Source organism: Anser cygnoides, chromosome 1 (assembly GCF_040182565.1).
Source record: "Anser cygnoides isolate HZ-2024a breed goose chromosome 1, Taihu_goose_T2T_genome, whole genome shotgun sequence".
Lineage (NCBI taxonomy): Eukaryota > Metazoa > Chordata > Aves > Anseriformes > Anatidae > Anser > Anser cygnoides.
The window spans coordinates 140,615,516-140,639,613 of NC_089873.1; the positions used below are offsets into that span (position 1 = coordinate 140,615,516).

The 24,098-nt window shown below is 38.3% G+C and overlaps 1 protein-coding gene across 1 annotated transcript in view; it reads right to left on the reverse strand.

Moving 5' to 3' along the window:
- Window positions 1-24,098, reverse strand: part of GABRG3 (gamma-aminobutyric acid type A receptor subunit gamma3) — a 345,355-nt gene that overhangs the window by 157,631 nt on the left and 163,626 nt on the right. The window contains exons 4-5 of the mRNA XM_013180809.3: window positions 5,517-5,737; window positions 3,137-3,219 (exon numbers count right to left, since the gene is read on the reverse strand). Coding sequence (XP_013036263.1) covers window positions 3,137-3,219; window positions 5,517-5,737 — 304 coding nt within the window. The remainder of the gene's footprint in view (window positions 1-3,136; window positions 3,220-5,516; window positions 5,738-24,098) is intronic.

The following is a 24,098-nucleotide window of genomic DNA, read 5'->3' on the forward strand; positions in this document are numbered from 1 at the left end:
CCTCAGCTCAGAAAGATAAATTAACCCAAATGAAGAACCACCCTTACAGAATATTTTTATGCAACAGTACATAGTACTTCAAAAGCATGTGAAGAATATGTGGTCACCTAGAGCAAAATCTAACATGCTTGTAACATTGGGATCAAGTCACAGCATTCACTCTTTCTACCCATTCACAAGCAAACACACATTAATACCATTCATTGGCATTTACACCAGTGTTGCAGCATCTCTTTATTAAGGAAACCTGCCTGTGACATGCGGTTATTCTGACCAGACTGGCTCACAGACTGGGAAAGATCTGCCACATCGCAACACTGATCAGAGTGCTCCAGGAGTGGTTCTTGAACAAGACTAGCTGCTCGGGCCAGCTGTTACTGTGAAAATGCTCCCCAAATCAGTGTCCATCTCCAAATTGTTTTTATGAGGTGTTCCTTAGATGTAACCAAAAAATAGGCACTCAAAAATCACTTCCGAGGAGAGTAAAAAATATGTTCCAAACAACAGGAAGGGGTAGATAGGTTTTAGTAAGCCCTGTTAGCACACTGAGGTGGTCTCTTGTTTATAAACTGTTGTTCTTCTTATTCTGGCAACTGGATCAAGTACGGTTTAGTATTCCCACCCAAGGAATATTAGCTGTCCCCAGAGCAATGAAAGGGTTAGGGTGTAAGTTTGTTGGCACTAGAGGAAAATCCTCTAGAAATAATTTTAGCTTAGTTTCACATTTCTGAACTAACAAGGGAAATGTATATAAATGGTAAAAAACAACCAACCAGGAAAAAAAAAAAAAAGCAAACCAAAAAAAAACACCACAAATATTAACCTTGTTTGTGTTTGAGTAGAGATGCAGGGAGTATTTTCCAGAACTTGTGCTTTTTTGTGCTTGCTTACAGTGGAAGCTGCAAAGATTTGTCTGCATGCAGGAGAGCAAACAAAAGGGATTCAGAGAGAAGGGGTGCTACGCTGTGCATTCTACAACCATTTCTATTTTATCCAAGGATATACGTCTTGGAATCCATAATAAGCTTGTCTCCTCAGAAACTTGTCATAGCAGGCAGTAATAAATCATTCAGGCATTCACTCAGTCATTCACTTTCTAAGTCCCACTGTGTATTATGTATCTTGGGACTGCTATGAATGCGCATAACACTGAAAATACAACAGATTAAGAAAACAAACCAGTCACACAGGAGATTGTCCTACGACAACTGTAGTGCTAAAAGAGTTCATGGAAAGGAACAAAACTTGGTATGAAGCTAAAGAAATAGGCTCTTGTAATCAACATGAGAAAGGGGGTTAACAAAGCTATAAAACGTTATTTTAATATTCTTCCACGTGTTATTCCATCTGACAAGAAATTATAAGGAATACATACAGAAAAAACTGGGACACTCAGATTCTGTTTGAACTTATGTAACTTTCATCTCCTAGATGGTAACACATGTATGTTTTCAAGGGTAGAATGGCTATAAGATAATCTATCTAAATTAGGGGGCGTATCTTCAAATCAAGATGTAATTTGAAACTTTGTCAAGGAGACTTCTGAAGTTGGCACTGATAGCCTCTCTCTCTCTCTCTCTTTTTTTTTTTTCTTTTTAATAAAATCTCAGAGCATAACTTACTTCTTACTTGCATTCAGTACTGCCTAGCTACTAGTGAAGGTAAGGTTTGAAGTGGTTTCCTTATCTATTAGTGCTCACTTTCTTCTTTGGATATTGCTAATGCAGGACCTATCAAACTTCTGTGATACATTTAATTAGTATCTCTGGACTGGGACTCCTTTGCCAGTCCTGGAACAAAAAAACAGTAGTTTGCCACAAGGCAAGAGCAGCTTTATGCAATAACTAAACATAGCTGAGGTGCATATAGTTCAGCGACAAGTGTTCATTAGCAGGAAAGCTCATTCAGGAGGTACTTGCCTCCTGTCCAGTTAAGTATACATGTATTGCACATATCCAAATTAAGCACACAACTGTGTATTTTTGCCCAGGCTCACTTATCTATGTAGATCATAAAACCCAGAAAAATAGTGTTAATATGTTTTGGAGGACTAAGACGTTTACATTGGCAGATTTTTTGTAAACACTTTCCTGGGGAAAAAGAAGAAAACTTGGATCAGCTGAAACCCAGATCCAGTTTCTAATTGAATGCCACTATTTGCATAACATTCATAAATGGAAATCAATACACTTCCATCACAGCAGTATATCTATTATGAAGGCATTAAATTAGTTTTCTATCACTTCTTAATAGATAGTGAAAAAAAATACTATTTTCTAAGTAGAAAGACAATACAGACAATACAGTGCATTTCCCATTCACTTTTTGAGAACATAGATATTAAGACCTGTAGTTTAACCTGTAGTTAAAGGAAAAACCTTTAATAGAGACCCTTTTAAAACTGTTTGTAAAACATTTGTGTTGTGTAACTTTGGATTACACAACTGTGCAGCTGTACCTATGAGCAGACAGCTCTCAAGCTTTTTCAAACGAGTCAGTACAAAATGAACTTTCTCTCACAGTAATATTAGATCTCAAGCTAAACTTGCTTGACTTTTGTTTTCCATCTATTTTAATAATGCATTTGTTTTGCCTACTACATAGGTTTAAAATATACTGACAGTACATACAATACAACATTAGGATTACTGGACAAGCTAAGAAATAAAAGGGAAATAAGTTTCTAAGTATCTACTCCATTTACTTTAGATTATGGAACAGAGGCATTACCATGCTACTTGCTATAGACTCACACATTCAGAGATTACTGGGAATATCCCTAAACTGTGCACCTCCACAACAAAACTGCAATTTCTTTTCTCATTTACATGTGGTATGATTTTATAGATTAACATAGCAAGGAATGGCATGAGTATCTGCTTGTGCTGAAAGTGACTATAGGATCAAATAAAAAGGCCGGTGCTAGCAAAAATAAAAGAATAAATCTATGGAAAACTTCATGGCATAAATCCCTCAACCAGGAGTGCAAAACAAAAAAATCCTCTGAATATTTAAGCAAACCTAAGTTTCCTACACCTGTTGTGGAATGGTTGAGAAACCTAACAGAAATCAGAAACAAATTCATGCCTCTACATGCCACTCACGTACAACTCTAAAGTGTCAAAACAGTACTTACAGCTAGAGAATATCAGTGGACATGAGTGTTCATCCATTGGGAAATTGTGTAGCTGCAGCTGGCACTCAGCATTGATGGTAAGCCTATGGAGAAACCAAGTGACTGTTACCACACACCAGCAGAATGAACAGCTAGGGGAGGAAGCTGGGCAACCTTAAGTGGTCATACAAGAGAGCTTTGATATTTGCAAATTGTCCATTGCATATTTAGGCCTACTCCAAAACAATTATTATCTAAAAAACACAAATAATTTCAATAACATCATTAAGAGTTTCCTGATCCTAAGAAATCTGTGCATATGTTTTTCTTGACAAACACCAATCAAGACAATTCATCATTAAAGAACATGGAATGGAAACAACTATCCATTACAAAGATAACAAAAAAATGGCTGATGTGGTTTTATGCAATTCCACAAAATTAAAATCTCATAAAGAATCTGATGGGATTGGGAATAGTCTATTCATTAATTTATATTATAGTGTGAACTTAAAATTCATTCAGTCATTTTGGGATATCTCTCAAAAATGTATAAAAACTATGTATACCAGTGTCAGCTGTACAGATGTTGCAAAGACAAATCAGTAGAAAGGTCTTCACCCCCATTTGAGAAGGTTTTTTTTTTTTTTTTTTTTTGTGATATCCTAGCACAAAGGACACTGTGAATGGACTTGATATAAAAATGACTATTATAAACAAGTAAATTTTATTCTGAAAAATTACAAAGTGAATTTATAGTAATAGTAGATTACCTTAAATGTTAGTTTATTGTCTAGTGTTTTTCAGGAAACAGACGCTACATTAATTGCATGTCTGAATTTATGTAGCAAGTGTGAGGCATGGTTTTTGTTGTTGGCGGTGGTGGTTTGGTTTTGTTTTGTTTTTAATACTCAAAATCTAACAAAATGAATTGGCTAAGGTCTGAGTATCAAAGTTAGGATGGGATGGAGAAAACCTCCATGTCCTGGAGAAGGTCACTTATAAGGAACTTTGTGTTGATGCTAGAAGAGGATCTGGGGTGTTACAGCAGGAGTAGGCAGGCAAGAAGAGGGAGAGGCAAGGAGCAAGAGTGAACCTTGTGCACAGAATTGTACTTTCTCCTGAATACAGAATGTTTATCAACACATCACAGAACCTAGATATGCAATAGTTATCACTCCCATGCCATACTGATTCTGTGTGGTCACCTAAGTCAAACAAATTAGTTGTTTCTGAAATAAAGAGTGTTATCTGTAAACAGTGATCATTCTAACAGCCTCTCCCCTGAGAAAAAGGAGGCTGACATGAGTGTAGAAAAGGATTCAGAACAGCTTTCACAGCCCATTCAAACTTGGTCAAATAGTAATCCATTTTTAGATGGTTTGGGTAAATTTTGCAGTCCATGTGTCAAATAGTTTTTTTACATAAGTATGTCAGTCTAACGATCATTAGGGAGATATGCAACTTGCCCTGAAAACTGAAATAAGACTACAAAACAAACACACAAACAAACCAAACAAGCAAAAACACAATAGGTGATTAGAGCTGTCGATTTAATCACCAAGGTGTTTAGCTAAAGGCTACTGAAATAAGCAAGAGTTCTGTCACTGAGGAGCAAGCCTAAGAAGAGAAGTGCACTAAAAATGTCAATAGCATTTCCAATTGTTTAATTCATTTCTTACTATATGACAAAGACTTGCCATTGGAGCCCAACTGCAGTTGCAGTTATGACCAGAATATGCTGTTGCTCTGAGAAGGCTAAACATAATCAGTGCAGAAAATGTAGCATGAAAGATGCTTCTGAAAAAGTTTGCCTTGTGGAGTCTGGCTCATGGCAGAACTCCCTTCTGAACAATTCATCTCTTCTGTAAGTAAACATTTTGATTTCCACAGGCTCTTTTCATGCAAATATATACAGTATTTCTAATACTATACAGTCGATGGTATCATGAAGATTAGAAAAATTCTAAAAGCTTTTCCTCCAGCAATTCACCCTTGTGATGAGATGTGACAGACTATCTTTCAGCGTGACTTATTTGAAGAATCAAGTATTGGCATTAGCATGAATTTAGAAATATTTTATCCAGTCCTGCATCTAACTCTGATCAGAAAGGTTTCTGGCAGGTTTTGTGGACTGCATGCTCCTGATTTTATTACAAACCCTGAAAAAAATTACTTCTACAATTTACACAGACCTGTTTGCAGTACTTAGAGTTTCATTTTTAAAAGACAAGACTTTGCTTCTAAACTGCAGTGCTTACACCTGAATATTTCACTGTTTTGTCAAGAAAGGTCAGGTAAGCATCGGGAAGAAAACAGCAGAGCAGAACAGGGAGAATGTTGAAAATTACTTTGGAGCCAAAGGTGTGAGAAGCTTTCACCCCATGCTCTGACTGCTCACCTGAGGGTGTACAGGATCTTGCCATCGTTCCATATCCGGAGGAGCTGGTTGGGGGTGGTGATCCAGTGAGCTTCTGCTGTCTTGGAGTTCCGAAATATTGTGTCCGGAATCCAGATCAACCCAACCATGTTGCTGTTCAGCGTCAATATTTTCATGGTGCTGTTGAAGCGAAGACGACTGTCTGTCCACGTCTGGGCAAAAAATATATCAATTTGATATTCCTGCAATGAAAGCATGATATGCAAATTGAAATCAGTTCCACACTTCTCATTACTATTTGACCTTGGGTAAGGTCTATCTGGATGTAAAGTAGCAAGACACATTCAGGCTAAGGGAGCTATGTTTTCTTATTTATTGTGAGCAACTTTTTTTTTTTTTCTTTACAAAACAAGCAAAACAACCTCTCTTACTTTTGTCTTATGCTGTAGTAATTTCTGCACTAGCTCATTTTTTTCCATTTTCTCTAAAAATTTATAGCTACAAGATACAATTTGTAGAGACTTCTTTGTCATAGGGCAGAATGATGAAAGAGGTCTGAAAAATGAACAAGAACAGCACAGGTAAACTGGGGAATGACAAATTCCTCTGACTTTTGTGTGTGTGTGTGTGTGTGTAAATTCAATAAATTAATTATTCTGTTTGTTACCAACTGTTTAACTACTCTTTTACAGCAGAGTTGAAAAGGCATGTTTGTACTTCATTAAAGACCCCTCAAATGCTAAGAGGTGTGCAGTCACTAACTTTCTGCCCTGAAAAGATGAATATCATAGTTTAAATGAATCTCATCCTTTCTTTCACTCCCTATTTACTTTTTTGTTACTGTAGGTGAGCAGCCATAGTAGGTATAAAAATGCAGAAATTAAAATACACACAGACATACAGATAGGACTATATACCTGAACACAATAACACACTGATATATGCATTTAATATCCCATGGAAGAAACTGTGCTAAAACCAGTTTTGCATTGTGAGTGCATCCTGCAGTCATCTGAAGCCAGGAAAGCTCACATTTGCATTAGTCCCATTTCCTTACCATCCTTACAGACTGCTCTATCTTCAAATCCTGTGAAGACATCTGATCATGTCAAGAAAGACCCTCTCAGTGTTGCAGGGCGGGTTGCATCCACAACAGTGATGGCGTTTACTTGCATGACACAAAGTGTGTGCCCTACAACACAGGCTAATGCAGGGGCTGAGCTAAACCAGAGGAAGCAAGCTCCTTAAATCATCTAGTCCTTGTACTCTTTGTATATCTAAACAAAGGAGAATTTAGGCTCTGTAGAATTTAGGCTCTCTAGTATGTCTTTGCTTTTGACTGCTCTGAACTTGCTTTTACTGAATTTCTTTTTCTATTTGTCTCTTCCCAAACTTCTCATTTAAAAGGGAATGTGTAAAAAGAAATGCTATTATATCAACAGCATTCTATATTGTTTTATTTATAGACAGTTAGAAGAGCTTGTAGTCTGAACTGAGGACAGCATTTTTGTTAAGAGCCATCTGGTTCTCCTGCACTATTAAATTTTTGGCAGGCCATCCTTCTAGAGCTGATGCTGTAACACCAGTAAACCTAACTCACTGATACTGTAATACTAATCCAAAATATGTTCTCAGCCTTTCATCTCTAAATGGCAAATGATCAATAGGTGATCAATGCTAGTGGTGCTAGTATGCATTCAAGTATCAAATAATTGATCACCTTAGGAATTAAAGCCAAGCCACCAAATGAATTAAGGACCATGTTTCTTTGTAGCCTATCTCACTGCTGTTTTTCATTGTATTAACTTGATTTTCTCAGGGAAGAAGACAGATTTGAATCTGAAGAGACTCTTCTTTCATCGTGATGATCACAAAGTTAAATATCCTCACACACTTAAAGGCTGCAATGTATTGTACACAGCACACCGTTATTGCTACCCAGAGAGCTGATCTTGTTTTATTACACTGAATTCTATTATTTTATCCTTGAAAGTCCACTGACAAGAGTTAGTTTGGCACACTCTGCTTCTATAGAAAAGCATATGCCAGACATGCCTATGGGTTTCTCCAAATGCTGAGTGAGTAGAGTTGCTTTTTTTAGCTCACATGTGAGAATCAGTATTTACAGAATCAAAGACCATTTGTATACAGCTGGCTAATGACAGTGCTGTCTTTTCACAGGACAAGTTTTTGCATGATATTCATATTTGAGGTTATTTTATATGAATGCTTTATTTTGGCTCTCAAATGTTTACTAAATATAGGGTTAGTCATAATTCCCTTCTGGTAGATTGTACATATGTAATGATATTTAGGATTTTAGGATTTATAATATTTAGGATTTCTCCCACACCAAAGGAAAGAAAGCCCCTGAGCTATGTGGTACTATGTCTTGAAAGGTACTGCAGCTAGATCTGAGCACAGTGGGCACCAGAAACAGTGTAGATGCATCAGTGTGGCTTCTAGCCAAGTACACTACTCTGGCTGAGAAACAGATTACGTTAGCCTAGAAGCAGGACCATGCTAACACCACTGTCCAACTCCCACTCTGTTTCTCCTTCACTTATTATTGCAATTAAAACACCTCAGAAATGATCATTCTTCAAGATATCTCTCCAATGGGATACTGAAGCTCTGCACATTAATAAAAATGTTTCAGCTCTGATTAAATGATTCACAGATTTTCTGAGGTATTTAGGCATTTATTTTGTTAGCAATACACTTTTCTTCTTGCAAGCCTTGGTCATAAACAGCAAAGTAATACTTCAAAAAGGAAAGTTGATGAAAATTTGAAATCAGTTGCATTTATTTTGTCATCATTTTACCCTTATTTTTTATTTAAAATATTTACAATGTTTAGTTCAGAATGTACAAAAAAATTGCCCCTACAAGACAAATTTTCTCAGTACAAAAAAGCACATATTTCCATTTAATATCTGAATTTCAATTTCATATTTTATATTCTCTACATTAATCCTTTTTAGGAGCAGATGTTAGATCACTACATCCTTTACATTGCTCTTTGTAATTGCTTCAGTTTTCAACCAAGCAGATAATGGGGTATGATATTGACTCTACAAGGAAGAGACCGAGGTCAGTTTCTAGACTGGCACTCAGTTCTTCACTTCTAATGGAGTTAGTTGCTGGGCACACTTCAGCAAAATTACCTTTATCTTCACTGAAAACAGATACTCAGTTCCCAGTTAAGTCGAAAGCTTTCGTATACTGCTTTGCACAAAGCTGGTACAGTGATCTCCAACACACAGCATCCAACAAGAAACAGCCAGAAGAAAGGTTTCTATGTCGTTCCCACATACAGACCAATACAATATAATACTACAAAAGAATGCTTTTCCTTTCCTTTTTCCATTTAGCTAATAGCTGCCATTTAGGTGAATGCCTATATTCAAAGAAAAACCTTTAGGAAAGGTGATAGTTGCACTTAGAGTGTTCAGGCAAGTCAGGGTTTCAGTGAAAGGATGCTTCAGATGAAGCAACATCCTACAGCTCTAATAATGGTCTTTATGTGCTTGTCTACCACCATACCAGAAGTGTTGCTAATAAATACCTTTCTGCTTCTTTCTTTTCCTGTTTAATCTTTGGCAGCAACCACTGATTATTACAATGAACACAGGAAGAAATTATTATTATTATTATTATTGTTGTTGTTGTTGTTGTTTGTTGTTGCTGTTGTTGTTTTGTTGTTACTAATTATTATTATTATTAATAATAATAATAATACATTTTCAATAGGGCTTCTCAACTGCAGAAAGGTGAAGCAGCATTCTCAAAAAATGATGCCAAGTTGACATACAGCAAAGTGTTCTGTCACCACGTTTCCTTGTTTTACAAGCATCTATCTTACCATGCTACCAGAACCAGCTTACTATTTTTTTGCTTATACCATGTATTCACACTGTATCTGGATATGTTAACTGTAGCTATGCTCCACTGCAGGCACACTTCCGAAAAGATCTTCTGTTGAGAAGACATAAGGGACAACTCTATGGGGAAAAATAGGTCTACTTGTTAACAGGAAGGGAAATTCTAGGGAAATCTTGTTTTCTTCAGTATAGCACATATTTCTGAAACAATATAAAAGTTCTCCAATGCAAAATTCACTTATAAACTTGAAGGCATTGAAAGAAAAATACTTTATCAACTTTAATAGATGTCATTATGTTTGGCTTTTAAAAATAATTTCACAGAGCGTGTTACATTTATAATTTAAATTTCTTACGCTTATAAAGTTCATCAAAATGGAATCTGTTTGCAGCAGGGTTTTACAATCTTCCCAAATCTGATTACATAAGGAAAACATTTTTTCCCTCTGTGCTGTGTTCACAACATGGTAAATGAAATGAATTCAAGAAATTGAAAGAGCAAGTAGGTGAAACTATAAGATGAGAATGTTTCCCAAAAGAAGCCTACTGATACACACGAATACTCAGTTGAATCTCTACATTCACATCATCAGACCTTTTTAAGAAATTTTATATTTTCAATAATTTTTATTGCTTCTGCAAAATCTAACAATTTTCAGTAAAATTAAATCCATTTATTTTGTTAGATCGTATCAAAATACAAAGGTTCATATCTAGCAGCTAATGTGTAGCTGAGTAAAATATCTGTTTTCTTTATTTTCACCCATGATGACTAGCTTATGACCAAAGAAACTGTAATCAGTTCTTTTTTTTTTTTTTTCAATTTACCCTTAGGTGACTGCATTATTTTATACTTGTCATGATGTAAAAAGTCAGTTTATTCTAGTTTTAAGACTTATTTAGAAATATTCAGTACAATCTGAAAGCAATGTAAGTAATGTTCTGTCACTGAAAATCTCTATCACCTCCAACATATTATCGTTATCTATAGAATTTTAAAACTGGTGTTTGACAACACTCACTTAACTTCCAGAAGTAACATCCAAATCCAGGATCACATATTATGAACCTTTCACCTATACTGCAGCAAGTAATGTTCATGGAGAACATTTGCGTCCATTCAAATTTTATAAGCTCTCCTTTAGCTCTGAAACTTTTGCTGAGAAAAATAACTTGAGATAATGAGAAAAAGTGACTGTTTTTTTTTTTTCCAAATAAAATGATGATTTAATTAGAGGATTTTTTGTTTGTTTGTTTGTTTGCTTTATGGTTATGAACAGAACAGTAAGCTAGAGACAATTTTTCTTTCTTTTTATTGATTTGTGGACAGAGGGACATAACCAGGAGGTAGCACCAGTATTATCAGCTGCAAATAATGACTCATGGAGTTCATTCTACTTGATTTTAGCATATTTTTCACATTTTCAAATATTTTTAGTATGGTTTCATTAGTACCTTAAAAATCAAGCCAACAGTGAATTATCTGCACTCCAACTGTGCATAATTGCTAATGATTGGAAACACCTTGAAAGTGCTGTGGTTTGAGGCATCTGTAGTTACAGAGAAAAATACACTGTTTTCAACCAGGTCTTCAATTGTTTTCTCAGTCAAAAGAGGAGTTAACATGTGTTGGCAACACATGAAGCTTTTCTCCAACCATGATATATCATTTTAGCTGTGGGTTAATCCTGGAAAATACTATTTAATTGGCTGTCACAGTTGGGTGATCTATTTGAATGACTATAGATAATAGTATGGTATGCCTTTGTTGCTTCTGCTGCAGCCTTCTCATTTTCTGTGTTTTCACAATTCCTTACAGCAACAATAATAGCAATGACAAAATCAAGAGTCCTGTTCTTGGAAGACATGCAAGAATTTCCTGCACGATGCTTTCCAGATTCTTACTATTGCCTATCAGACAACGTACCACCACCACAAGACACTATTTGCCCACATTATATGAAGTCTCTAGGCTTGACAGCTATTGCTATTTGTCTGATCTGTCCAGAGTATTTTCTCCAATTCTTCCCCAATTTTATTTTTTTCATTGTTCAGACTATGTTTTCATTGCTGATGGAGTAAGACTATCTGATTAAAGCTGTTACTAGGATTTCTATGAGTTTGGTACACAATCAATTAAAAATACCTAAATAATTAGAATTCAATGTAGATTATGACCATTCTGTGTCCTCTGCATCCCTTGTGTAATAACTCAAAACACCACAGGCACTGCTCCCATAAACGTGAAATAAAGCCCAATAAACTATGTAAAGGATAAAATCACCTTTAATTACAAAAAATAGGTTGACTGCACCAAAGTGGGTGATCCTGTTTGTAAGTCTTTAACTGTTCTGGAAATAAATAAGTTCCCTTTTACATTCCATTACAAACCATTTTGTATGAAGTATGCTTAAAAAAATAGAGCTAGAGTCCTTTATATTCAAACAATGTTACAGAAAATTACAGACATGTTTGTTCAGGGAATCAAGAAAGAAATGAGAGGAAACTTCACAGCTCAAACATAAGAAACTTTGCAGTTTAAAACTGCCCTTTAGAAGCAGAAAAAGCAGTCTAAATTTGGTCTCCTGTGACAGCAATTGCCTGTAACTTTTGTCTGTTATTTCCACTTCTTTACATCAGCCTGGTCAGATTCTTCACAACTGTAGCTTTGGTGTATAATTCAAGGTCATTTTCTTCCTCAGTTCTCTATTCCTCACTGAGTCCTTGTCCTCATCACAAATTTGTTTCTTTCTCATTCAACAACATGGCTCTGCTGTCCTCCCAACAAAACACACCACCCTCTCAGTAGAGGAAAACCTTTGAAGGGTGGGAGTTTCCCTCTTCCTATATTCAGCCACAGCACACACTAAACACTCCCAGAAATGTTATTTCTACATGCCCTTGCCATGCTCAGATTAGAAGTACGAAAAGAAGGCTTTCAGATACTTTGTTTTATAACAAATGTCCCAGACATTGAAGTGACACTCATGATGTCTGTTTGTTTAGTCTGCAATATGGTGCACTTGAAGAAGTCCATTTTCAATAAAAGAATATTTTTTCCAGCCAAGCCCACTGCTGAAAGGATGTAAGTTTAATCAACAACGGAATTGCCAAAGATTGCCCTGCAAAAGGCTGTCTGACTGATTCAGTCTCCTCTCTAGTTGTGTGACAAAGGAATGAAAGAAGAAATGCTCCCTGAAAGAAGGAAAGAGTGGTTTCTTTTTCCTGAACTAGAAGATTCACACACTTGTTTTCAAAACACCAAGAGTAATTCCAAGGTGCACAGCCCACCTTCAGCTTCCCTGATTTGTGATATCTTACCCTGGATAAACAGACCACAAGAAGAGAATTGTCATCTGTTTGGGTGGAAAGCCTTTAGAATTGGCTTTTGATCATTTGAAGGGGAACAGGCTGTGCTCATGGCTAGATTTTATCTTGGTGGAAATAAATACTCCCACAGCAATTGTTGCGTGATGTATGCTGTTTGTTTCCCAGATTGCATTGTATAGAGATTATAAAAAGCCAGGAATCATGGCAACTCCAGGAGAGACCTGTAAGGCTTAAAATGTTACCTCAGTATTTGTTTTTGAATCACGAGTGCAACTTGCATTCTAGTTTCAAAAATTTGTAACAAACTCTCAGATATACTGTGGGAAGGAGCTGAAGGTGGTGGGAGAGCCTAACATTTTCCAGTGAAGCCATTTTGAACCATAAACACTTTTTTTTTTTCTTTCTTCATTTTAATATATATAATGCAGGAAGGAATAAATTAAATCTGCTGGAGAAAACCTGGTAAAATAAATAGCGCATTTCACTGGCAGTGCGTATTCAAACCCTTTTTGTATCAACAAGACCAACACAAGCCTTCTATGAGGACAATAGTTCTCAGATACATCCTGAAAGTTCACCTAGCTTTCTGTATGGCTTGGGAGGACTGGAGTAGCACCCTTAGGGCTGCCACAAACTTGCCCTGAAGTAGCTCTGCCAGTGTTGAGCTGTCATGTCTTCAGAGGTTGCTCAGGAGCTGAATTTCAGGGATTTGCTTCACATGACCCAAAACAGTGGGATTCAGAGCCTCAGGGACAGGACATTATGGCTCATCTTGTTCTTCTGCAACCTGCTCTGTTTCAATTCTCCATGCTCCTGCTCCACCTCCAACTTCTGCTCTTATTATTAGTAGGTTCTGAGAGGTGGAAGAGCTCAGGAAACATTTCCCTACTTCTGAGCTTTTTTCTTCTCTTGATGAGTTTATCTTCCCTAGCAACAATGAGGCTGTACCTTCAAAAGGCCTCCAAAATAAATATACAAACAAAAGCCCTGGATGATTAGGTTTACAGTAGCAGTAAAATATGTATTTCTGAGAACTTTCCAAACTGTTTTTTGTTTAGAAGTGCTTTGAATAACTTGCTCCTTTGGGAGAATTTGGTTTGACATTTTCATAAAGCTACAAGCATGATGGTTACATGGAGAAAATACAAAGGAAAGAAGCAAAGTCAGCTTTGAGATTGCCACCAGTGCTATTTAGGTTAACACTGGCAAAATATTTCAAGAAGCAGATACAATTGTCAGGTAACACTTTGAGTCAATAAATAAATAAATAAAAGCTCTTCTCATTGTAACTTCAGCAGGCATCTTGGAACAAGGACAAGCTCATCTTCTTCACTGTAGTGCTGCCTTCTGGCTCTGTTAGGAGATTACTTCATTGATTTTTTTGCTGTTCTATGAGGCAGCAGACAGCTAACCTCACGCTAAAAACAAAACACGCAATTAAGAAAAATCATGTTGCATTTCCTCTCCCTGAGGAAACATTTATCTGTGTCACTGCACCTATTTTGGCTCCTTGGAGGCTAGCTCCAGTCCTCTTTATTCCAGAAAATTTTTGACACTTGGTAGAAGGAAGGCCAGGAGATGTTTGCCATAGCATCTTCTCACAGATCCCTCCATGCTTCCTTTTTATTCTGCACTGACTAATTCTCTCTTCTCATTCAATCAACCATGCCACGATCAGAAACAAAGCTTGAATTAGAACAAATACTGCTTATTTTAGAAAACCGAATGTAGATCTGCTCTTCTTTACCCATCCCTTTTGATGGAAGACCAGTCATTCTTGTTGAATATTGCTGCCTACCATTTCTTTTGGGACTTGTCTGTTGAATACTTTCTCTTAGAGCATTGCCAAAGACATCTTGATTGCTATCACCGCTCCACAACTGCACTTAACACAGGGTGTGTGAAGAGGGATAGAGTTCATAACCTGATTCAGGCAGGGCCTGATGATAAACTCTGCCTTGTTAATCGCTAACTATCTGTACATAAACTTGGCCCCTTTAGAAAAAGGGATGCCCAAAATATGCAAGGAAGGCACAGGAGAAATAGAGGTGGGGGGATACATGGCAGAGAGCAGACTTTTGGTCACTGTATGTGGTCAATGTAATTCAAAATGGCAATCAGAATAGTCACTCCTAAAGAGATAGATGCTTGAAGAAAAAAATATATTTGATATTGACAAAGAAAGTGCAGTGCCCACTCTGACTTGTAATTTAAGTTTTATAAAGACAGCAGACAGCTTGGGATTTACTTAGGGGAGAGAAGGGGGAGAGTCTCCAAAAGTGTCATTCCATGTGGTAAGAAACCAAGGTTTCTTGTGAACTAACTTGTGATTTTAGTAAGATAAATGCACAAGGACAAGCTTAACTCCTGTAGAAATAGTAAAGAAATAAAAATGAATAATCGCTTAACAGAAAAAAAAATGAATTCTGTGAACATATGTTAATGACTATTTAATATAATAAAGTACACTATTAAGGTCTCCTAAGAATATTTGATATCTGAAAAAAATCATAAAACAAATTATAATGATACTCAGTATTTTTCATCTATTATAAAAGACTAATTAACTTTATAAGCATACCTTTTGGAGTGTTAGATTACTCAAAACAGAAGCTAAACTTCCCTGTTCCTGAAAATAAATGCAGTCTCAGAGATTGCAGATAATAATACCTTATGCAAATAATCTCTGTATTAAAAAAAGAGTTTGTTTTAAAGATGGTGAGAAAGTCTGTTGGCCAAAAAAGTGGAAGAGCATTTTGAAACATCTTTTATGCCACTGGCAAAATAGAAAAGAGGAGGTTACACATATATGTATGCATATTTTCACTCAGCACAAGAACAGCTGCAAAGAAACAGAAGACAGGGCAGTGATGAAAAAACAGACACAGCCTGAAGGATCAGGTACAGTGAGGGTCTCATGTAGAATTGGGAGTGAGAGAAGAGATGGTAAGAAGCACTTTGTAAGGAGGAAGGTGGCATAATCAGTTGGAGAAAAGTCCTGTTCCAACTGTCCCCCTTCACTGTCATTTTTAGGGTATCTCCCGAGGCTTGAGAACCCACACACTGCTCTACTACAGTAGCCAAGTTTCATAGAAAGGTACTCACTCATCCTTATGACACCCTCATTAGGTAAATAAAATTATAAACTTCATTTTCTTTTTCAGAAGCTGAGATAGTGAGGACATCAGTATTTCCTCCAGGGCTGTGCAAGAAAGCTAGAGCTCACCAAGGATTTAAAAACCCAGTCCTTCAAAACCCCTCCTGCTGGAAATCAGTCACCCATTACTGAATATTTTCAAGGGTAAAAATAAATAAATACATACAGTTCTGCATTTGTTGGACTTTCCTCAAAGAAAGCACTAACTCAGTGATTACACCCACACAGCTGAACACAGGGGGACTGCAGACATAGCTCGAGCACTGCACTCCCTGTCATTACCCAGCTTCATTGCCAGCTGACTTTCTTACCTTATTCCTTCCCAGGTAAATCTCCCACAGGTTCATCTCACACTAAAAACCTAGACATACTCCAGTCGGTGCTACTCAGTCTTGGGGGCAAGTATTGATCCCTGGCCATCTTATATTCACACAAATAGACATACCCTGGGCACAAAGCCTAAATTCATTGCAACATAGATAGAATCTAAAAGGATGACAGAAATCAGGAAAATAAACTAAACAGTAGTGACAGAGGGAGTTATATCCTGCATCCACAGCAATATTTGAATAGGTGCTATTGGCATCCAACAAAAAGATTCACAAAAAAGCCAACGGCGCACAATATGCTAGAGAAAGCACATTTGTAAAAGCCCTCATTGGCATTTGAGGGAAATGCACTTGTTTAACCACTTTAAAAATGAGAACAAGACTGTTTTGCCACAGAGGCATGGAGAGACACTCTGCAATGTGTCTCAGCTGAGCTCAAGTGCTTCATGCTTGCTCTCAGCCTCCTAAGGAGCTGGCACAAGCCTGCACCCCTCTGCACTGCTGTCTCTGGCAGAACGAGACCCCTCTGTTTCTGCCTTGCTGGGGGGCATGCTCAGAGCAGACGCTGAGGCTCCATAGCCAAAATACATAGCCTGTGAGACTGCTGGCTGCCTTCAGCAGGCTGAGCCTAGCCTTCCCACATCTCCAAACAGAGGGCACTTCAGTTATCAGAGCTTAGCTCTTCAAAGTCAAATAAGGAAGGCAAATGGCTTCAGGCTTCATCTTCACAATATAGGCATGGAGACATTTCCAAAGGGCAAGTACCTGAAGGCCTATCCCTGCTTTAGTGTCTTCACCTTTTGGGCTCTTTTGGGCTCTTTTTCTTTTTCTTTTTTTTTTTTTTTTTTGGACTTCATGTCCGGTTTTGCATGCTGTTCCAAGGTAAACCCTGTGCTCCCCTCAGCCAGGTCAGGATTCCTTCCAAGCCCTATCATGTTAGGTGGCTTGATACTCAGAATAGCTTTGTTTCCCTTTAAGACCCTACATTCCAAGCTAAATTTGATCAAATTCCAGCTCCTCCTAGATTTCAGCCCATTCTTTTTTTGATATGAGACTCATATTAAATCAGCTATTGACATTGGTAATTCTTCATTGTCCCTAGTCTGGGGGGAGAAAAGTGACAACAGATGAAATAGCAGATGGCTGACTGCCATTCACTGGGCCATTCAATGACAGCAATTTCAGGAGTCGGGGCTTTTCAGTTTCCTATGAGCACATTCCCCTTATAGTCACTAACTCCATCACTCCCCAGCTGGGGAAATTCGAAAGGAGTTTACCAGAAATTTTCAATACCTGATATTATCAGAAAAAAATAAAAATAGAGCACCTAAAGAAAAAATAGTAAGATCTATCTTTCAAAGATCATTAGGAAAAATGAAATATCGTCATGTGATGATGTGTATGGTAAACACACTCCCTACCACAGTTTAAACCCGCTTCCTATCTCAGCATCTGTGCTAGCACTGCAGGATTAATAACTGATACTGGAATCTAATTTTACAACATATTTGAAAGAATAAGCAGTGATTCTGCTCCTACTTGTGAACTGGTTATACTCTCATTAATAAAAAGAGATTCAAATGAGTGCATCTTGTGTGAGAAAAAAGCTTCATCTCCAGTACTGTCCCAGTGCCTAACTAGAAATGAAGTCAGTAACACACACAGGCAATAGCGCAGGTGCACCTTACACATTGTAGCTAACCCCCCAGCACCAGAAGGGAATTAGAAGTAAGGGCAGCACCATCTCCAGCCCAAGTGGCACTCTATCCTTTGCTGTGGAAACACTTCCACCTCTGCCCCGATTCTGCTGGTCCCCTCCCCATTGCTACAGTAACCTCTTGACACCAGCCGTGCTTCTGCAACTGCTGCATTTCTCTGCAGCCCCGCTGGGCACCCACCCAACCCTGCCTGGGGGATGCTCAGCCTCCCCTCAGCACCACGCTGCTGGAAACGTAATGCAGGGAGGTGTAGGGAGAGCACCGGTGTATCTCAGACAGAAGAGGCTGCAGAGGTGCTGCTTGTTTTGTTTGGATGCACTTCTGCAGGGAAATGCTACAGGGGAAAGGCATAGGGTCAACATAACGCTCATATGTCAGTTTCTGTGGTGTACAGACTCAGGCTGATCCTTTGCACAGCAGTGAGTGTCACTAGTAATTAATTTTAGTGCAGCATCTTTGCCTGTATAATTTTGCCTGTATTATTTTAACGGCAGAAGAGAAGCAACAATATTGACTCAGCCACATTTATCTAACTCTATGTATTTTGGCTTTGGTCTCCGTTTCCTTCATTTCTGAACACTCTTCTTATACTGATAAGAGTGTTACTTTTATTTCTGTTTTGTTTTGCTTTATCCTGATTTTAACAAAAGGAATATGAAAACAAAGCTCAGTATCTTACGGTATTTATTGCTGAATCCTGCTAAAGGTTCTTCACCTGTGAACATTTTCCACTGCAACTTCATAAGCTGTCAAACACAAAGTTTTCTGAATTTTTTTTAACTGCTTCAAACATTCCCGGCTTATTCAAGCTCCTTTTACCAGAGGAATATGATAAATCTTTGATGACCAATCCCACAACTGAACTGTAAGAAGCATATAACCTGATGTCCAGCAAGAAGGCAACTGGAAGTCTAAGGGCTAAAAATGGTTTCCACTTTTACCTGGTATCAATCCACATTCATGTTGTTTTCTTCACTTGAGCAGTTCAAGACTTGATGCTGTTGTAGCAGGAGTTAAAAACTCAGCTCTTCAACAACTTATCCCAGTACAGAAAGAGATCTATTTTCTATGGCAATTTGCTATCTCACTGTTATTCTCTAAAACATATTTTATAATGCCCAGCTGTGAAGTTTTGCTTTAAAAGTGTTTCATGAAACCATTCATAATACACATTCCAATTGCCTACGAAAGGGAAAAGTTATTATAGCAGTTTCAATACCAAAACTAGTTCATTGTGAACAACATGAAAGAAGTGGACATGTTTTTTGCTAATGGAACCCTGCATGAATCCTTACTTTTTAATTTACTAGGATAACAGCAAGAATGAAAACAAAGGACCCAAAGCACAGATTGTTCTAAGCAGATATTTCTCATTCTTAAAATGTGGAATGAAAGCCATGAGAAAGATGGTTGAAATTGTTCTGGAGGCAGTAATTGCATGGAAAAAAAAATGAACTAAGGAATGTAAGAACTCTTGAAAGCAGCTATTGAACTACTGAATTTTTAATTATGCATTTCTTAAAAAGCAACCTTCTGTCCTAGTTGATAAATACATACATATAACCCGGCTGTCATTGGAATGAGCAAAACTTAACGTAGTTTATGTCTTTCTGTAAATCCATAAGAACACTCATCAGGATTGCATAATGACCACCTGCTGCAACTTTGCTCATTTTAGTTTAGTGACCTTCATAATAAAAGTGGCATTACCAGACTGGGAGAAACGTGTGATCAAATAGTAAACCAAATAATCTGAACCTTCATTTGAGGTTTGTTTCATCTTGTTCTTATTACAACGCAGAGGTTTAGGAATTCTTCAGAGATTAATGAGATTGCGCAATCACAACAGCAAAGATGGGAATGGTTCTACCTGATTTTATGGTTTCTGAAAGTAAACCAACACTAATTATTCAAGCCAGTGAGGGGAAAAAAGAAAGAAAGAAAAAAAAGAGTTCTTAGGAGACAAACTCTGGACAGTTTTCAGTGCAATACTATTGAACACATCTAAAACTACAGACAGTTGATCTGGAGACTAACAATGGCATGACAGCTGAAGACAAAAATGTAAATTTTTTCTAAAGCATGACAATCTTTATCTAGATGAGAGTGAATATTCATCAAAATATTTAAGTACCTAAATCATGCTTCTAAGTTTAGAAGCAGAAGTTCGGGAGAACAACTCAGGACAGTTCTTATGAAATTTGCTGAGATGCTTCAGACCTCCTAAATGCCTTAAAAATATGCCATGGAGCAAAGTCAGTAGAGTCCTTGTTAGTGATGTGACAGGTAAGCAGGCCACAGGCAAAGGGGTTTTAACCCCGAGCTCCCACATCCCAGAATGCAATATTGTTGAGGACAGGCTGAAGAAGAAGGATGTTCTAGATGGTCGCTAGATGGTTTCACCCCTTCCACTGAAAGGCTTCACCAGAAAGATAAGTTTCACAGAGCTCACAGAACAAGAAGAAAAGTGTGTCTGACTGCAGTCTACTGCTTCACACAAAGTCAACAGGAGATGAGCACTTCACATTAGACCAATAGTGGATCTAAAAAAAAACTAACATGCTAAAGCTTTGTCCTCATGAGTCCTCCAACCCAGCCTAAGGAAGTGCCTTCTGGCCCTGTCTTTCACAGTTTCACAGAAGCACTCCTGGTTATGCAAAAGACAGTGATTCAAAGCATGCTTTCTCAAATAAAATGTACTTCTTGTTAATTTAGGTACCCCAGAACTCAGATTAGTGCCATTATAAATGTAGAAATGGGAATGAATCTCAGAACTTGCCCAATGTTTGGGTACACAGGGAGGCAGTCAAGCATATGGATTATAGTGCAAGTGACAGGTGATGAAGGCTTAAGCCTGGGATGAATGCCACAACCCTTAAGACCTCTTATTTCAGTTTGACAAGTGTTGCAATAGACCAAGAAATGTAGCAGAAAAAGGGTACTTTTCCACCACGCCTTGAAAGTTTCCGTAATACATAGAAATCTATTTTTCATAACAAAGATTGAAACAAAAAAGTTGTTCAAGCCAGTTGAGTAAACCTTGATATTTGATATGGTTCAGTCAGCTTTCTTACATAGAAAAGTAAAGACATTAGAAATAAAGACACAAAGCTGATGTGACATTCAAATGCATTTAAGCAGGTGAGAATTCTTAAGTAGATCAAAGATAAAGTAATCAAATGGCAAATAGCCTAAACTGATCAAGATGAATAGCAAGCAAATGGAAGTAAATGATCAAAGCATTACACCTGCTGCCCAAATGATATCTACATTGCAAGTATATTAATACCCTGAAGAACCATCTCCATTCTTATTAGGGACCCAAATATTGAATCTATTAATCACAAGCAAGCCCCCACTCCTGCCAGAAATACTTTCATATATACACCCAAGTGACTTTAACTCAACACATTAGTGGATCAGGAAAAGATTATAACAAACAGTAGGAACTGCATGGACAACTGAGCATAATGTTGGTCTAAATTATACCCCCAGAATTATAACACCAAAAGTTCCAAATCTGGCAGTTAAACAAGGTTCAGGTTAGAGAAATTTAATAGGAAATATAGTTCTATTATGTGACTAAGAGTTTATACATCAAAATCATTTTAGTATTTGCAAGTGAGGTTTATAATGTCACTAGTCAGTATGGGTATCTGACTTGCCCCATTATAGAAATCTGTTTTCAGTACATATTCCAAATGCAGTATCAATATCAAGTAAATGACTCAAAATGACTTCATAATTATTGTTTTTTATTTCAGTAAAAAGTACAGCCATTTCTGAGTATTAAGTTATAATAGCAACATCATCTTATTTAAAGTTACAAAGAAGTTATTGAAAACTCTTGAGAAACATTCTTGTGACTTGGATCAAGAACACAGAAGTTGCATAGAAGCGTAGCTTTGTGTTAGAAAACATACTTTTTTTTTTTTGTATGCTGAGAATCTGCCCCAAATGTGATCTAAAGAAAACTAAACTAAACTAAACTAAACTAATAAGAATAATAACACCCCACTCATATCACAGTTTGTACATTCTTGGTAGAAATTTGCTAGATTCTTGCAGCTAAATTTCCCAGAAAATCTGTCCAAACTAGACATTTTTCTCAGTTGGCAGTAAACAGGACTTTGTAATCATTGCTCTGAAGTGCCAAAGCCTAATCTACAGGGCAAAAAGAAAATATCTCATCTTTTCTGACCAGCCCATTCTTTTCTTCACATGTACTGTGGCTGGAGGACATTTTTTTCAAAATTACACTTCAGGAGAACCCAGAAAGACTTCAGTGCAACATTCCTAGCCAGGTGGCAGAGATAAAGGAAAAAAGAACTTGACCAAATAAATTTCCATCAATTTAAGAGTTACACAACTTCACAAAGAGCACTGCATCACACCAGGTATTTCAGAGGTTATTCAATCTGCGCTGTTTACAGTGGGATATTGGCATGGAGAGAGAAATGACTGTGACTATGCATACAAATAGTTCAAAATGCATGTAAACTGCTGTATTGTTGCAGGTACATTTTGACTTATATAGCAATAAACTGATAGATCTGATAAATCATTCTCAGTAAAGTATTGACTTTGGGTGGACAAACTGGTTCGGACACATGCTAGAAAATGAAGGATAAAGATTGGACATGAGATTTCTGAGAAAAACTGTAGCAAATTTGGATTTATAACGACAAAAACTTCCTACAGAAAATATACAATTAAATTGTTTGGGGTTTACTAAAATATCAGTAACAACTGAAGACATTCATAAAGCTTTCTTGCTCCTGCAAAACCTATGGAAACTTCATTTTCCACATAAGTAAGTTGAATTGAAGGTCCCACTACACATAAAAGAACTGAATTCAATCATTCTTTCTTCCTCACCACTATCCCCCTGCCCGCATAAGATAAATGTTACTTGTCTTTTTCTAATATACAAATGGGATGATAATGCACAGAATTTAAGATACCTATTTAGAATTTTCATTATGTACACAATTGTATTGGGTTTAAATGGCAAGGTTTAGGTAGCAGGGGGCTGCAGGGGTGGCCTCTGTGAGCAGCTGCCCCATGTCAGATCAGAGCCAGCTCCAGCCGGCTCCAAAAGGGACCTGCTGCTGGCCAGAGCTGAGCCAAGGAGTGACGCTGGGTGGGCCTCTGGGACAGCAGATTTAAGGAAGGGGGAAAAAAAATGCTGTGCTGCAGCAGTTGGGAGAGGGATTGACAACCAGCCCTGCAGCCCCCAAGGTCAGTGCAGCAGGAGGGCAGGAGGTGCTCCAGGCAGGCAGCAGCAGTTCCCCTGCGGCCTGCGGAGAGGCCCCTGGTGGAGCAGGCTGTCCCCCTGCAGCCCATGGGTCCCACACAGAGCAGATCTCCACGCTGCAGCCCGTGGAGGAGCCCCCGGTGGAGCAGGTGGATGTGGCCTGGAGGAGGCTGCGGCCCCCTGGAGAGCCCCCGCAGGAGCAGGCCCCGGGCCGGAGCTGCAGCCCGTGGAGAGGAGCCCACGCAGGAGCAGGGGGTCTGGGGGGAGCTGCCGCCCACCCGTGGGGGACCCGTGCTGGAGCAGTTTGCTCCTGGGGGATGGACCCCATGGTACGGAGCCGTGTGGGAGCAGTTCTTGAAGGGCTGCTGCCTGTGGGCAGCCCCCGCAGGCTCAGTTCAGGAAGGATGGCATCCCGTGGGAGGGACCCCACGTGGAGCAGGGGCAGAGAGAGACCGTGAAGAAGGAGCAGAGACAAAGTGTTAGGGGCTGACCACAGCCCCCATTTGCCGTTCCCATGTGCTGCTCAGGGGGAGAAGGTACAAGCAGGTGGCTGTGGACAAGATGTTTTTAGTTTCATTTTAGTCACTCACTGCTCTAGACTGCTAGTGGTAGGCAATAAATTACATTAATCTTCCTATGCCAAGTCTGTTTTTCCCCTGATGATAATTGCTGAGTGATCGCCCTGTCCTTATCTCTACCCTTGAGCCCTTTCCATCGTATTTTCTTCCCCTTTCCCTTGAGGAGGGGGAGTGAGAGAAAGGTTGTGGTGAAGGTCAGCTGCCCAGCAGGGTAAAACCACAAAAACAATTTAGTAATGACAACATGGCTTCACTAAGGGCAGATCGTGCCTGACAAATCCGGTGGTCTTGTACAGCAGGGTTAAAGCATTGGTGGATAGGGGTAGAGACACTGACATCATCTGCCTGGA